Source organism: Sciurus carolinensis, chromosome 12, assembly GCF_902686445.1.
Source record: "Sciurus carolinensis chromosome 12, mSciCar1.2, whole genome shotgun sequence".
Taxonomy (NCBI): domain Eukaryota; kingdom Metazoa; phylum Chordata; class Mammalia; order Rodentia; family Sciuridae; genus Sciurus; species Sciurus carolinensis.
The window spans coordinates 82729299-82744380 of NC_062224.1; the positions used below are offsets into that span (position 1 = coordinate 82729299).

Below are 15082 nucleotides of genomic sequence, written 5' to 3' on the forward strand. Positions count from 1 at the left end.
CTTGCCATAAAAGCACATATTGTATACAGGGAAGTTCAATGATAAAAGTGAGATTCAAAACAAAACAAAAAACCTCCTGGAAGAGGAAAATACCAGGAATAAGGATTGCAGTAGTAACTCTGTTGATACCTGAGTTAACTGTGAAGTCCTTGTTATCCTTGGGTTTACAGAGGTTGGAAAAATTGTATGACTGTCACAGGAGTCACAGCCCACACTACTGTGATAAAAGACAGGATAATAAGAGCAAAACATAACAAACTTATTTAGTCAAAGTTTTATATGCATGAAACCTTCAGAAAGGAAGCCCCCCGACTCCCGAGACCCAGGGGAAACTTAATGATCAGGTTCAGTAGAGAATGAGCGTGGAAGGGAGACAGAGAATGCAAACCTGTGGTGAGACAAAAGGGTGTGATCTAACGGTTATGGGCTGAGGTGGACCAGCAAAGCCTGTCCTGATTCTTCTTGGTCCTTCTGGTAGCCTTTTTTCCTCAGAAGTATAGGACAGGACCCCTCTGGGATCAAGAGAGAAGGAGAGAGTAAACTTTCTAGGTTTTGTGGCTTGCTTTGGAGTAGAGGGGTTCTAGTTTCTATGACCTGCCTTGTTAAAGAGGAATTCTGGTTTCTGTGACTCACTTTGGGGAAAAAAAGATTTTGGAGAGATTTCACTTCTGAGACCTTCCTTTAATTCAGAGTACTTGGCATACCAAAGTGCCATTTTTTGGCATATTGTCTTCTGAGGCCCATCAAGTTGCACATGTATAATGAGGCAAATGTGTAGAGCTCTACTGCATTACTCCAGGCATGGCACAGACTGCCACTTACCCTGTCCTCTGCTCACCTTTCATGAGCGTATTTTATTTATTGATTGGGATGGAAAATAGGCAAGAAGGGGAGTGTATTGATACAAATCCATTGCTATTGCAGCAGAACCCATTAATTAAGTATCCTAACAGGTCACATAGTGACATAAATAGGTCATTAGCTTTCCTTCCCTTGACCTCTCTTATTAGTATAATTTAACCTCAAATCCAAACAGTAATCACACTGAGTGATAAGAAGAATGTTAAGAATTTCTCCAAAAAGCGCCTACAGTTTCTTTTAGAAAACAGACTAGAGATCTTAGATAGAACAACAGTACCAATTTTGAAAATGCACCAGCTAGTGGTAATTCTGTTTTTATCTTCACACTGTCTGTATCCCTTGTGGTTTGGGGCAACTTCTACTTTAAATTTGGGTCCTCCAATACTAAATTTTGTGTTTGGCTCCAGATTGAGAAATGATGTGGATGGTAGGGGGCATTGTCTGCTACTGAGTGTTAACCTGGCTCCTGAGACTTAGGGACATCTCCTGTACAGCCCTGTGTTTCACCTTTTATCTCTAAGTAGAGAAAACTGGGCTGTTTTTTGGTTCTGAGTTTTAAACTTATGGTTCCTCATTTATAAATGAGAATAAGAAAAGTCTTTTGTAAAGTTGTGAGCATTAAATGAGATGAGGCAAACAAAGTGATCAGTGCACAGAAAGGGTTCAATAAATGGTACCTAGAACAAATAAGCAAAGTGACTTGCTCCTTTAGTTGGTATTCTCTTCCTCTAACTTGAAACCTTCGTTTACAAAAATAACCCCAGTCAAGATCATCTATATTTAAGAGCAGCCACCAAGCAAAGGAAAAACAAAAAGAAACAGAAGGCCTTGGTTTGCACTTAAGACAATTTGATATGAATTTTTCTGCAGCCAGAGTTGGCAGGGTTAATGCGCGCCAGCTGAGAAGTCATGCTGTTACCTTCTGGCAGCCCATACACAGATGCTGTTGTATTAATTACAAAAGAAAACCTGATTAACTCAGAAGTCCTCTAACTGTCAGAGAGGCAGCTGCTCCATCTCTGAAACAGGTTTCCTTCCTCCCTCCTACCGTCAGTCTACAGCTTTTGATCTCTTCTTTAGAGAACTGCTAAGACTGCACTATTGGTCCTCAGAGCTCCTGGCGAGTTCAGTCAACTTTTTGATCTGTAGTTAGAGAAGTCCAGGGGGAGCTTGCATAATTAAATTCACATGTAAGTTAAAGTAAAATAAAAACAACCAGACCAACCTCCCATCTCTTTCCCATCCTTACTCTTTCAGCAGTTAAAACTGACAGTATTTTAGATGTTAAAGACTCCCAACTCCCTCAGTTTACAGATGAGCAATTCAAGGTACAAAAGGAGCAAGTGGACTGCCAAGGTCACAGAGCAGTCAGTGGTAAAGACTGGGATCAGAACATCTGCCCTCACTCTAGTGCTATTCCCCTTCTGTGTTGCACACTTCATCATTGACCAGTGTGCCCAGAGAATGTTGTTTCATTATGAAACAACAGCTTTTATTATAAGAATTTAAAGGTTGTCAATGTAAAGGAGTAAAGCCACCTGCATTCAACTTCATTTCTTAGCCAGGCATGGTGGCAAATGCCTTAATCCCAGCTACCTGAGAGGCTGAGACAGGAGGATTGCAAGTTTGAGACCACCCTGGTAACCAGCAAGATCCTGCCTCAAAATAAAATGGTCTGGGAGTGTAACTCAGTGGCAGAATGCCCTGAGTTCAATCCCCAGACTGCAGGAGGGGGAAAAAAAAGAGAAGCAATGATAATCTTCATTTTTCATGTCCATGTTCAAATCTCATAGACATGTTGGAAATCAATGAAAAAACTAAAGATATGGGGGAGAAACAAAGGGCTTAGGTAGCGATATATTGAAAAAGAGACAGATGATGATGTCCATCTTGAAGACCTTTCTTCAGTTCAGTAGGCTGCGCTTGGAACCTTTGCAGAGTGCCTGAAAACAGAATTAGAACTGGGCTCAACTTCAGCCTTGCCCATTGCACTGGTTGTTTTGACCGTGGCAGTTTTATTTGTAGTTACTGTTTTTGTGGGAGAGATGGAGCAAGGGAGGTGATAATTTGGTCAGATGAATAATGGGGTGTGTCTCCTGTGGATCTGGCTGATGCTGTGAGTTTTATTGGCTTTCCTGTAGCTAACACTTGGTCCCAGAGGTGTTGAGGCCTCTCCTTCTGCTCCTCAAAAGTAGTTTAGTTGGTTTTCTTCTCTATTATCTCTTCTCCTAGTAATATCAGTAACAAAGCTCATGTAAGTTTGCTGTTTTTATTTTTTCATTATGAAACAACAACTTTTATTATAAGAATTTAAAGGTTGTCAATGTGAATTGACACCTAGATACTCACATGAAAATCTGGGGGTGGGTCATGGGAAAAGAGGCAAGCTGGGAAGAGTAGATGAGAGTGAAGACAGTTTGGCTGGACTTTGCAGGCTCAGGCTGACACTATGGCAGTTAAATTCTGCCAGGTGATTGAGGAAGTGTCTGTTTTTTTGTCCACATCTACTTTCTGGGTTGGGATAAAGGCTTTTTTTTTTTTTTTTTTTTTTTTTTTTTTAAGGTTAATAATTCCCTTGAACTGTTCTTCATGATACCGCACTTTTTGGAATACTTTATGGATTCACTTATAGCTTTCTATAGACAGTTCTCTATGATAAATGGATTCTGACCCAGAACAAACAAAAGTATAACTTTAAGCACTCCTATTTGTCAGTCATTGTATTGGATGCCAAGGATACAGAGAGAAATAGGATTGTTCTTTGTATTCTTGATAAGTATAAATAAATAATTAGAATAAACTATGATAGGTGTATATTTATGAACAAGGTACCTTGTACACAAATGGGACTAGCTCAGTGCTCCTTGCTAAGTGGTTACACAGATAATTGACTGAGCACCCTTGCTTTTTTAGATGATAGGTCAAAGATTAACCAGTAGCCTGATATTTTACTCTCATGCTTATTAGTAAATATCTTGTACAGAATTAAGCACTCAATGAATACTCTTTGATTTTTCTGAGGAATCCATCTCTTTCCCAGAAGAGTGGATTTCCTTGTTTCAATGTCTGGTATTGCTAATGTATACGCACAGGCCAGGGTGATGCTTGTGTAGACAGGTGTGAAAGGAAGGGCCTCTGTGAAATGCATAGAGAGACCTGGGTGAACACAGACCTCTTTAACCCTTTTGGTGGTGCCACTGTGGAAGAGCAGGAAGCTTGAAGGTTTGAAAGAGTAGTAGGGTAGGTTCATCCTGAAGTAGAAACACTGTTGAAGTGAATCAGGCCTCTTGCTTCAATTTTATGAACAAAACAGTCAGCCTACGAGTGGTTTAATGTAGTTTATGGTAAAGTGACTAAAGCAAATATTATTTCAGTTAGTAGTACTGCCCAAAACTTCAATTATGATGTATGTGTTTGGCTTGAAGATTGGTCTTCCTGAATCTTAGGCAGGCCCTGGAGCTGAAAAAGTGGGCAAGTATCAAGTTCAGGGAATTAACTTCTAGTTCTTTCTCTCCAAATAGAAGTTCTCATGCTTTAGGAGGATTGTTGGCTGTATTTAAGTTAGCCATTCAGATCAGTGGTGGTTGTCCTGAGAGTATTTTTGAGGTAGATCACTCTCTTCCTAACTGTGCCTAGATTTTATCTCCACAGGCAGTTCTTACTCAGGGTGTTGTCATCCATAAACAGAAGGAATATGACTTGATAGGAACTATTGATCTTAATTGAGCACCTGATATTCTAAAAACAGATGACTTAGCATCTGGGATGCTGTCACCAGCTATCAGAGGAGATGAACTGGAAAACAGTCTAGAGCTCATGCAGTCTTGAAAAACTTTTCATTTCACTGTATGTATGTATACAGATGAGCCTGAATATTTAGTTACAAAATACGTCATAAATGATGAACATAAGCTAAAACTTCATATGGTAGAGAAATTTGACAGGGCTGTACATGCTTAACTTTGGGTCTTCTTCAGAAGGAAGGTTTTAATTTTCACATGCTGAGGTATAATTTCTTCTTGGATTCTTGTCCTAGTAATTGTCATTTTAATGATTTTGTGTTTCTGATTCAGTTCTTGTAAACTTCCTAGGCTGTCCCTCCACTGGATGTAAAAAAAGTGGGGAGGAGGGATCAGGTCACTGACACCTTTAACAGCTTGTTTCCTGGGGATCAGCTGGGAAGGGGAGCTCTGTTTGGTATTTGAAGAATGTTTTCTGACTGGGATGTTCTCCTGATATCTCCTTTAACTGAAAGTCTCCTAGAAATTTTTCTTTTAGGTCCTGACATCCCGAGTCTCTGTCTACTCTTCCTCATTCTTCTCTTTACTCCTTTTTCCTCCACTCTCCCCTTCCCTAACCAGGCCAGCTGAGCTGCATTTCCTTCCCACCTAAGGAAGAGAAGTACCTCCAGCAGATTGTGGACTGCCTCCCCTGCATATTGATCCTTGGCCAGGATTGTAATGTCAAGTGTCAATTGTTGAACCTGCTGTTGGGGGTACAGGTGCTTCCTACCACCAAACTGGGCAGTGAAGAGAGCTGTAAGCTCCGGCGCCTCCGCTTCACCTATGGAACTCAGACCCGTGTCAGCCTGGCACTCCCTGGACAGTACGAATTAGTGCACACGCTCACTGCTCACCAGGGCAACTGGGAGACCATCCCTGAAGAGGACTTGGAGGTTCAAGAGGACAGTGAGGATGCTGCTCATGTTTTAGCTGAATTGGAGGTGACGATGCACCATGCCCTCTTACAGGTACCAGTCTTGTATATCAGTCGTACACATACATACCAACTTTTAGTTGGACTTCTTGAAAAAGTAGTTTGGCAATATATACTCTGGACTCTGAACAGCATCTTGTGTAATCAGAGGAACAAAATCTAGAAAGATGAAAAGAGATAAGGGCATAGCATCACCCATCCCTGCTTCTACTGCAAGGGAGTAATTTGCTTGTCTCCCATTCTGAAAGAAAAGGAATATGTGGCTGGTACATGGTGGCTCATGTCTCTAATACCAGCATCTTAGGAGTCTGAGGCAAGAAGATCTCAAGTTTCAAGCTAGCCCAGGAAACTCAGTGAGACCCTGTTCAAAATAAAAAGGGCTAGGGATGTGGCTCAGTAGTAAAGTGCCCCCAGGTTTAATCCCCAGTACCACTCTAAAGAAGAGAAAAGAAATATGTGATAATCTGATAATCACATCTTGGTAAGCTTTTACAGAATCGTTATCAAGGTTGGAAAAAGTTTTTTCATTTCTTGGTAAGAGGATGTTGCTGGAATTGTCTCTTTCAAAAATGATAATAGATAATTAATACTCTTATTAGAATTGAGACCATGTGAAAATTTCTGTGGATTTTTCCTTAGATCTAGCCATTAATTTAGTAAGTGGGACAGCTCATTTCTCTTGCTTTATAAGGAATGCAGTCCGGTTCAATGTATGGAGATATAGTAGTCCTGTCATTTGAAGAATAACTTGGCTTCTCTCTTGAAGTGGCCTCCCTAAGAGAGCACAGGTGCAGTGCCATCTCTTAGGAGATCATACTGTCTGTTTAGCATTCTTACCTCTACTTAGGAAGGACTCTGCTTGTGCCCTGGGCTTCCTTTGGTCTGGGATGGCTATGACTAGGCCATTTGCCTAGACCAAATGGTGGTCAGCAAAGCATGTGACTATGCTGAGGGTCAGGAGTGGGTAGGAAGAAAAGAATGCAATGATATTCAGATGGGGAATTTATCATCTGGGGTAGCTATGCCAGGACTGGTTTGGCAAGATTTGGGAGAATGTTTTTTTTCCTTTCTTATTACTTCTTCATCTACTCTTCTTGGTCTCTCAGTCAATGAATGAACCCTTTAGCGTGACTGTGGCCTATGATGCTGTAGAAATAGAATCTACCTTCTCATTTCCTTCCACATATTTATTTTATCTTTATATGGTAGAGGGAGCTATGTAACAAGCTCCCACTTTTTCTTGGCTCAGTTTTAGTGGTGTGTTTTCTCTGTATTCAAACTGCAAGCTTACGCTTCTTAGCTCCAGGTCAGTATGAGAATATTTTGATAACTCTGACAGTAACTCTGGCAGTAATCCTTGTTTGTTGACCAAGGCATGTTCAGTTGACCCATGAACTTCTTCATAGTTCATCAGTATTTGATTCATATATAATCTCTCTGTAATATACTACAGTATTCTAAATTTTTTAAGGTTCCATTCACTCAGCAGTTTTCAAATGTTTTTAGATTTTAATTCACTGTAAGAAATACAGTTTTGGTCCGCTGTTTGCCACACATGGATGAACTTGGAGGACTTAAGTGAAATAAGCCAGTCAAAGAAAAAACAATGCTGCATGATCTCACTTAAATGTGAAATCTTTAAAAAAGGGTCAAATATACAGAGAGAATAAAAATGGTTTCAGGAGGTGGGAAAGAGTGGAGGTTGGGGGGAGGAAATAAGGAGATGTAGGTCAAAGGATACAAGGTAGCTAATACTGGGCTGGGGGTTTTGCTCAGTGGTAGAGTCCTTGTATAGGGGCATCGGTCTTGGGGTTTCATTGTGAGGTGTAAGGTGGTAGGTTTAAAAAGTAGCAGACATGTAGAATGTAACAGGTCTAGAGATCTAATGTTAAAGTTAATAAAATTGTTTATAATGTTTATTGTGTTAGTTAATAAAATTGTTTATACTGTTTATAGTTAATAAAATTGTATTGTTAGTGATTAAAAAGTAACTATATTTTAGCTGCTTTTATCATAAAAAAGTAACCATGTGAGATAGATATGTTGATTTGCTTCACTATAGTAACCATTTTACTAACTATGTGACCCATAACATTATGTTGTACTCCAGAAATATGCACAATAAAATTGACATTAAAAAAAAAGAGGAAAGAAATATATTTTCCATCAGGATGCAGTATATCCCCACACACATATGCACACATGCATGCACATACATAGATGAATGCATTTTTGAAATGGAAGCTCAACAAAGCAATACAAAACTTTCCCGAAATGCACACTGATATTTTCTTCTCTATTTGATTTGATTTTTTAAAAAATGATGACAGCAACCCACTAAATTGATGGCATGACCTGATGCTCTGTGACCTGTGTCTTAACAAACACTGTTACAAGCTGAATGCTGTGGCATATGCCTATAATCCTAGCAAATGAGGCTGAGGCAGGAAGATTGCAAGTTCCAGGCCAGCCTGGGCAACTTGAGACCTTGTCTCAAAATAAAATAAGAAAAAGGCCTAGGGGAGTAACTCAATGGTAGAGCACTTGCCTAGCATGCATGAGGCCTTGGGTTCCATCCCCAGTACCAAAAACAAACAAAAAACCAAACCACTCTTCAAGAGCTGAAATGACCCTGCAATGTTTGGGTGGTGATTTTTCCCTTTTTTGCTTTATATTATAGTCTTGGAATGTGAACAAAGTCGTCTGCAGAAGAGGCACGTTATTCGATGTCTCTGTGTCCTTTCATTTAAAATTTTTATTTTATTTTATTATTTTTTTATTTATTACCAGAGATTGAATTCAGGGGCAGTCGACCAGTGAGCCACATCCCCAGCCCTACTTTATATTTTATTTAGATACAGGGTCTCACTGAGTTGCTTAGTGCCTTGCTTTTGCTGAGGCTGGCTTTGAACTTGAGATCCTCCTCCCAGGTCGCAGGAATTACAGGTGTGCACCACCATGGTGCTGGCTTGTCCTTTCATTTTAAAGGTTTAAATCTCCTTCCTCCCTCTCCCTCCCATCTCCGCCCCCCACCCTCCCACCCACGCAATCCCTCCCTCCCTCTCTCTTTCCCTCTCTCCCTCTCCTTCCGTTTTCCTTTCCTTCCAGGTGCTGGGGATCAAACCCAGGGCTTCTCTCATGCTAGGCACGCCCTACCACTGCACTACACTCCCAGCCCTAATTGGTTTAAATTTCTAATGTTCATTTACTTTTGTTTCATGAGTTGAAGTGATCCAAAAAGTGCAAACTGGGACTGGAGTTGCTGCTCAGTGGTAGAGTGCTCGCCTAGCATGTGTGAGACACTGGGTTCCATCCTCAGCACCACATAAAAATAAATAAATAAAATAAAAGGTATTATGTCCATGTAAAACTAAGAAAATACACAAACAAAAAAAAGTGCAAACTGTTCCCCAAGTGTTTATCTAAGTGTTTATCTTACTAAAAGTTCTCAGGGCCTTCTCCTGATATGTGCTAAGCATGCAAACTGAGGTTACAATTGATGAGGAATTGGAATTACAGTGTCAAATCAGTTTTCTCTTGGCTCACTTAAGATGTAGATTCTCATTCTTCTTGAAGAATTCTCTTGCCTCTCATGTCATTTCATGTGGTTGGTGGGGCTTCCTTAGCCAGTGTTTCTCCGGATCTGCTTTATTCTCCAGTGGTTTTGATGTAAAACTGGTAAACAGACCTTAGTGGTCTAAGTTTAGAACCCCTTGATGCTGAGCCGCAGAGGCCTTTCCAGCCTTTGTGGAATTCGGGCACTGCCCTTTGGCCATAGTTGGGCTCCTGTCTCTGTTAAACACATCAGAGATGCCTCAGCTCACTTCTGGGATCCATGCATGGCTACCTGGAAGGATTGTCATGCCAGTGAGAAAGATCTTTTGTTTAGCTTCAGTTATATTTAGGATCACTGAGTTTACTCTAAACAGCCCTTCTATTTGGTTTGTAAAGGGGGGTGGCAAAAAAAGGAAGCATTTAGCTAAAGGAAATGAAGATTGAATTAGGGGAAATGGGATGTTCATTTTGAACTGTCAGATTATCAAAGCAGAATTTCCCCCTGTACTCTTGTACAATGGTCATTCTTCTAATACGTTATTTTAAAGTCCTCATAAATTAGCTATTTTCATTTTGTTTCAGAAGAGTCCAGTTCACATGGACCTGCACCGCTTGGTATTCCCAACTTTTTAGTCTGGCTCCCCTGAGATTCTTGGTTCATAATTCAGTAGCAGAGGGGCACTGTCAAGCCATTAGTTTCTGAAACCTGGTTTAGTGTTAAAATATAGCATTCTTCCAATTGTAGCACCTTTTGCCATTCCCTGTACTCACTCATCTATCTTTATGTACAAAAGTACATAAAGTACAAAAGTACTTCTTCCCCACCCTCAATCCCTCTTTCTAACACCTTCTACCTATCACCTCCCTTTTTAATTTCTTCTAATGGTTTGATGGAACCATTGTTGGCCTCTCAGTTGCTCAGTCTGTGTGCATCTTTTTCTTTTCCCCTGGAAGCACCTGTAAGAGAAGGAATAAAAAGGTACAAACAGCAGCAGAGGTGGTTCAAGATGCTTCGTCTAAGGCTGCTGTAGCCTGGCAGTGGTGCTCCATGTGTGACAGTTAAACAACTTCAGTTCTTCTGCCCTCATCAGCAGTCTTTTTACCCCACCAGGTGCTTTCTGGCCTTTTGAACAAAAGTACATGTCACCTGCGTCACATAGCTGCATGATTATTGGCTCCTGGTGATACCTAGTCCGGTATTTTTCAGGGAACTGATGAAGACTAATATTTCCAGGCAAGGTTAATGATTTGCATATAAACTTATTTAAAAAATATTTTCAGCTCTAAACTAGGTGGAGTAGTGAAGTTTTCTCTTTATCATGCTGAATAGCTATCAGTGGAATAATATCTTAATATCATATAGATATTGATTTTGACTTTTAAAAATTTTGGTGGTTAATGCTTTCACAATCCATAATGATCATAAAGAGATTGTTTTGTTTTGTTTTGTTTTTTTGAGACTTGGGTGTGTGTGTGTTTTTACTACAGTGCCCATGCTGACCTCGAACTCTCAATCCTGCTAGTTAGCTTCCTGAGTGACTGGCATTACAAGCATGTGCCACCTTGCACAGTTTATATAAGATCTTAAAATGAAAAAACCTTACATAAAATTTTAACCCCCAAATTTTCTAAACATTGTTTGTTGCTAGAAAATTAGCTTCTCAGTTTTTGTCTAGTTATTGGCATTTAATATGGTGTCTTACAAGACAAATTTTAGGTTACCTTTAGTTAGATACCACATTGTCTCTTGAGTGTAGCTAGACATGAGGGTTGATAGGTAAGAAGTAGGAAAGAAGGCCAGGTTTGACACACACCTATAATCCCACTGACTTGGGAGACTGGAGATTGGGAGACTGGAGGATTGTAAGTTTGAGGTCAGCCTCAGCAACTTAGTGAGGAGGCCCTGCCTCAAAATAAAAAAATAAAGGACTGGGGAGCTGGGATTGTAGCTTAGTGGTAGACCGCTTGCCTAGCATATGTGAGTCCCCAAGTTCGATCCTCAGCACCACATAAGAATAAATAAATAGAATAAAAGTATTGTGGAAAAAAAATCTAAAAAAAATAAAATTAAATAAAAAAAAAGGCTGGGGTTGTAGCTTAGTGGTAGATCATCCTTGGGTTTAATTCCTACTAAAAGGGGCAGTGGGGTGGGGATGGCAGCTGTTTGAAGTCTTCAAGGCAAGAAGATGGTCATGGGAAGAGGGAAATATATGGAATTAGGCTAAAAATGGTTATTCCAAAGGAAGAGAAAATAGGGTGTGGTAATATGCACAAGGCAGAGAAATAAAGAATGAAATTTTAGAAGTATAATTAAAATAAGGGAACTATTATTTTATGGGTCAAAAAAAGGGAAACTGAAGTGACGTGTTAAAAAAGGTTTGGGAAATTCAGGCAAATGCTGAATTATAAATGCCTATGGGCAGTAATCCTATGTTCTTTAACATTTCTTTTACCTTTCTTCTAACACACACTAGTATATATAGTGAAATGTAATCACCCTGCATACATTGTTTTGTCAAAGATAACCTAAGAATACAGTTATAGGTTAATATGGCTATTAGGGATGTGTGTGATTTAGAGGCAAGATTTTTTTTTTTTTTTTTTTTTTTAAATACAAGGAATTGAACCCAGAGGTGCTGAACCATTGAGCCACATCCCCAGCCCTTTTTATTTGGAGACAGGATCTTGCTAAGTTGCTGAGGCTGGCCTCCAACTTGAGCTCCTCCTGCCTTCACCTTCCAAGTAGCTGGGATTACAGATGTGCATCTCTGTGCCCAGCTAAGATTTTTTTTTTTCTTTTTTCCACAGTGCTGTGGGTCAAACCCAAGGCCTCAGGTATACTAACTACACAATCACTGAGCTACACTCCTAGCCCAAGTTTTGTTTGGTTTGGTTTGGTTTGGTTTGGTACCAGGGATTGAACCCAGTAGTGCTTAATCACTGAGTCACACCCCTAGCCCTTTTTTTTGTTTTATTTAGATACAGGGTTTCACTGAGTTGCTTAGGGCCTCTCTAAGTTGCTGAGACTGGCTTTGAACCTGCCTCAGCCTCCTAAGCTGCTGGGATTTTCAAAAAAATTCTAAGCTCATCATAGTAGCTTTGATATCCCTAAAGGAACAGCCTGAAACTGGGACCATCTTTTCTTAATTCACTATCAGTCATTCATCTTTGGCCTTCCAAAGCTAGATCTTAGGGAGAAAATCTGAGATAGTTTATAACCTTCATCTTCCTTTTTGGTCTTCTCCCTTTGCTAGGACCCTCTCCCTATTTCCTGCACACAGTGGCCTCCTTTCTATCCAAAAACTTACTCCCATCCACCTCTGAGTAGAGGCTAGTGGAGGTAGGGAGTCTTTCTCAGCTCAGAACTTTTGTTGTGGCTCTTAAAAATAATTTTTTGGGGGAGTACCGGGGATTGAACTCAGGGACACTTGACCACTGAGATGTATCCCCAGCCCTATTTTATATATTATTTTGAGATGGGGTCTCACTGAGTTGCTTAGCACCTTGTTTTTGCTGAGGCTGCCTTTGAACTCATTATCCTACTGCCTCAGCCTTCCAAACTGCTGGGATTATAGGCTTGTGCCACCTCACCTGGCTTAAAAATATTTTCTTTCTGATTTCTTTTATGATGTCTCAGCCAGTCCTTGTTTTTTTAGCAGAGTCTTTGCATATGCTTTTTATTTTATTTTGTTTTATTTTAATTAACTAATTAATTTGCAGTACTGGGGATTGAACCCAGGGGCATTCTATAAGTGAGCTGTGTCTCTAGCCCTTTTTATGTTTTATTTTGAGACAGGGTCTCTCTAGGTTGCCTAGACTGGTCTGGAACTTGCAATCCTCCTGCTTTAGCCTCCCACGTTGCTGGGATTATAGGGGTGTGCCATCATGCCCAGCTTAGCATATACTTTTAAACACAGAACCCTCAGAATGTAGGAATTTCTAAAATCATCTTGTCCATCCTTTACTTTGCTTTCAGAATTTGCCTGACAGTGGGCCTTCAGGGCTGATTAAATATGGTCTTTATAGTTATGTGGACTTGGGTTTATATCCTGGGTTTGTTATTTAGCTGTGTGACTCATTTGTATGATGGGCTAGTAGTCCCTATTGTTTAGGATTGGTGTGAGGCCAAAATGAGTATGTCTAAGGCATCTAGCAGTGTCTGGCACATAGTAAGCCAGTTCCTTTTTTCCTTTGCTTGGATATATCAGTGTCCTTGAGAAGAGGGATTTCTACTCTTTCAGCCACTCTTCCCTTCTCATATAACCCATGTTGGAAGTCCTTTCTTTTGTCAAATTTAAGTCCTTCTTGTTCCAGCTAACTTATAGTCACTGTTCTATCTTGTTGGAGGCAAACATCTTCATAACTGATTATGACTTACTTTTATAATAAAATGAAAGGAGAAAGATGTCACAAAAAGATGTCATTAATCAGAAGTATACAAAATGTAAAATCTACCCTCCTTCCTCTTTATCTCTCCTTCATTCTATTATTTTGTCTCTCAGTGATTCTAGTAAGTGGTAATAGAATAAAACTTCAGATCCCTACATTGATTTGCATCTGTGGATTTCTAGATGGATGTTTGTCCTCAAGATAGAATGCACAGAGGCTATTCAGTATGTTCTTGCCATCTTGTCTGTCTCCTAATTCATTGCAGTACAAAATGAAGAGAAGATAATTCTGATCCTGAAATGCTTTTGGTATTTGGGATTGTAAATCTGTTTTCTTTGCACATGATGGTTCATGCTTTTTGTGGCTAGTTGAGGGCTGTGGTTGTGATTATTTTTTTCCAGGTCTTGTGTCTGGCCTCTGAGTAACCACATGATGTTTTTACTAGGTAGAGAGATGAACTTGTATCCATTCGGTGTTGACTACTGGGATAAAACTCCTGGATGGCTTCACGTTAATCCCAGTTTCTCGTGAGGCATGTTATGGCCTAGAAGCCCATCCAGTCGCAGCTCGCCCTTGGGAGAGTATTTGTACCAGTGAGAGTATTTATACAGTGTCATAAGAACAGAGAGGTATATTATTTGACATGTATTTAATATTTAAGATTGAAAATGAGTTCTGGAGAACCAACCCTGTGAAAAACAAACAGGAAAAACTTCTCAATTGCTCTGCAAGAATGACATGGGAGGAGAATTGGAAGTAAAGATGGCTAGGGTATGGGGATGGGGACTGAGGTTGATGCTGTGTAAATTGCTGAGCAGAGGCAGGACTGTTAAATAGTTGTGTACTCCTTTTTTGTGTGTTATAAACCTAAGACTTCAGAATGGTAGAGAAAGCAAAGACGTCTTCTTACTGACTTTAGCCTGAGTACATCACTGTTTTCTGTTTGAATCATCAATTAGTATAGTCAACCCTTTGCCACAATGGAGTTGGTAATGTGCTGTGACCTATAGAGTAAGGAGTCCTTACCAATAAGAGCCAGTATTCTCAGAAAGCAGTCAGTGATTGCGTGGCTGCTTCTTGGTTTTTAAAGTAGTGTCATCTTACATTAAAAAAACAAAACCAGATCATCATTCTGGTGTTTGGAGAGTAGCAAGCACCTTTCTGTTACATTCTCTTAATCCTGCCAGGAAAATTGATGGTAGCAGATCAGCTGCTGTACATTCCATGGAGTTGTACAAAATGCATTTTGTAAGAGAAATCTCTTAGGATTTGACTGTGATTCAAAATGGGAATTAAGGGATATTCTCACAATTCCCTGAGATTCTTTTCCCTTGATAAGAACAAAACACTAAAAAAAAGAAAAGAAAAAAAAAAAAAACTCACAAGAACAAAACACTTACTCACTGCTTCATTCTTGGAGTGGAGGCAAATAGCAATATCAGATAAGTGTGTGGGATAAGATGTGAGGGATGTGGATTGAAAGAAATTTTACATATGATGGATGGTTTCGAGCAAGTAGTAAAGGCATCATTTCTTTTTTCTTTTTTTTGGTACTGTGTAT

At 39.8% G+C, this 15082-nt stretch overlaps 1 protein-coding gene across 1 annotated transcript in view; it reads left to right on the forward strand.

The window, feature by feature from the left end:
* Dstyk (dual serine/threonine and tyrosine protein kinase) overlaps nt 1-15082 on the forward strand; it is a 52945-nt gene that overhangs the window by 13924 nt on the left and 23939 nt on the right. The window contains exon 2 of the mRNA XM_047521171.1: nt 5223-5611. Within this exon, the coding sequence (XP_047377127.1) occupies nt 5223-5611 (389 nt within the window). The remainder of the gene's footprint in view (nt 1-5222; nt 5612-15082) is intronic.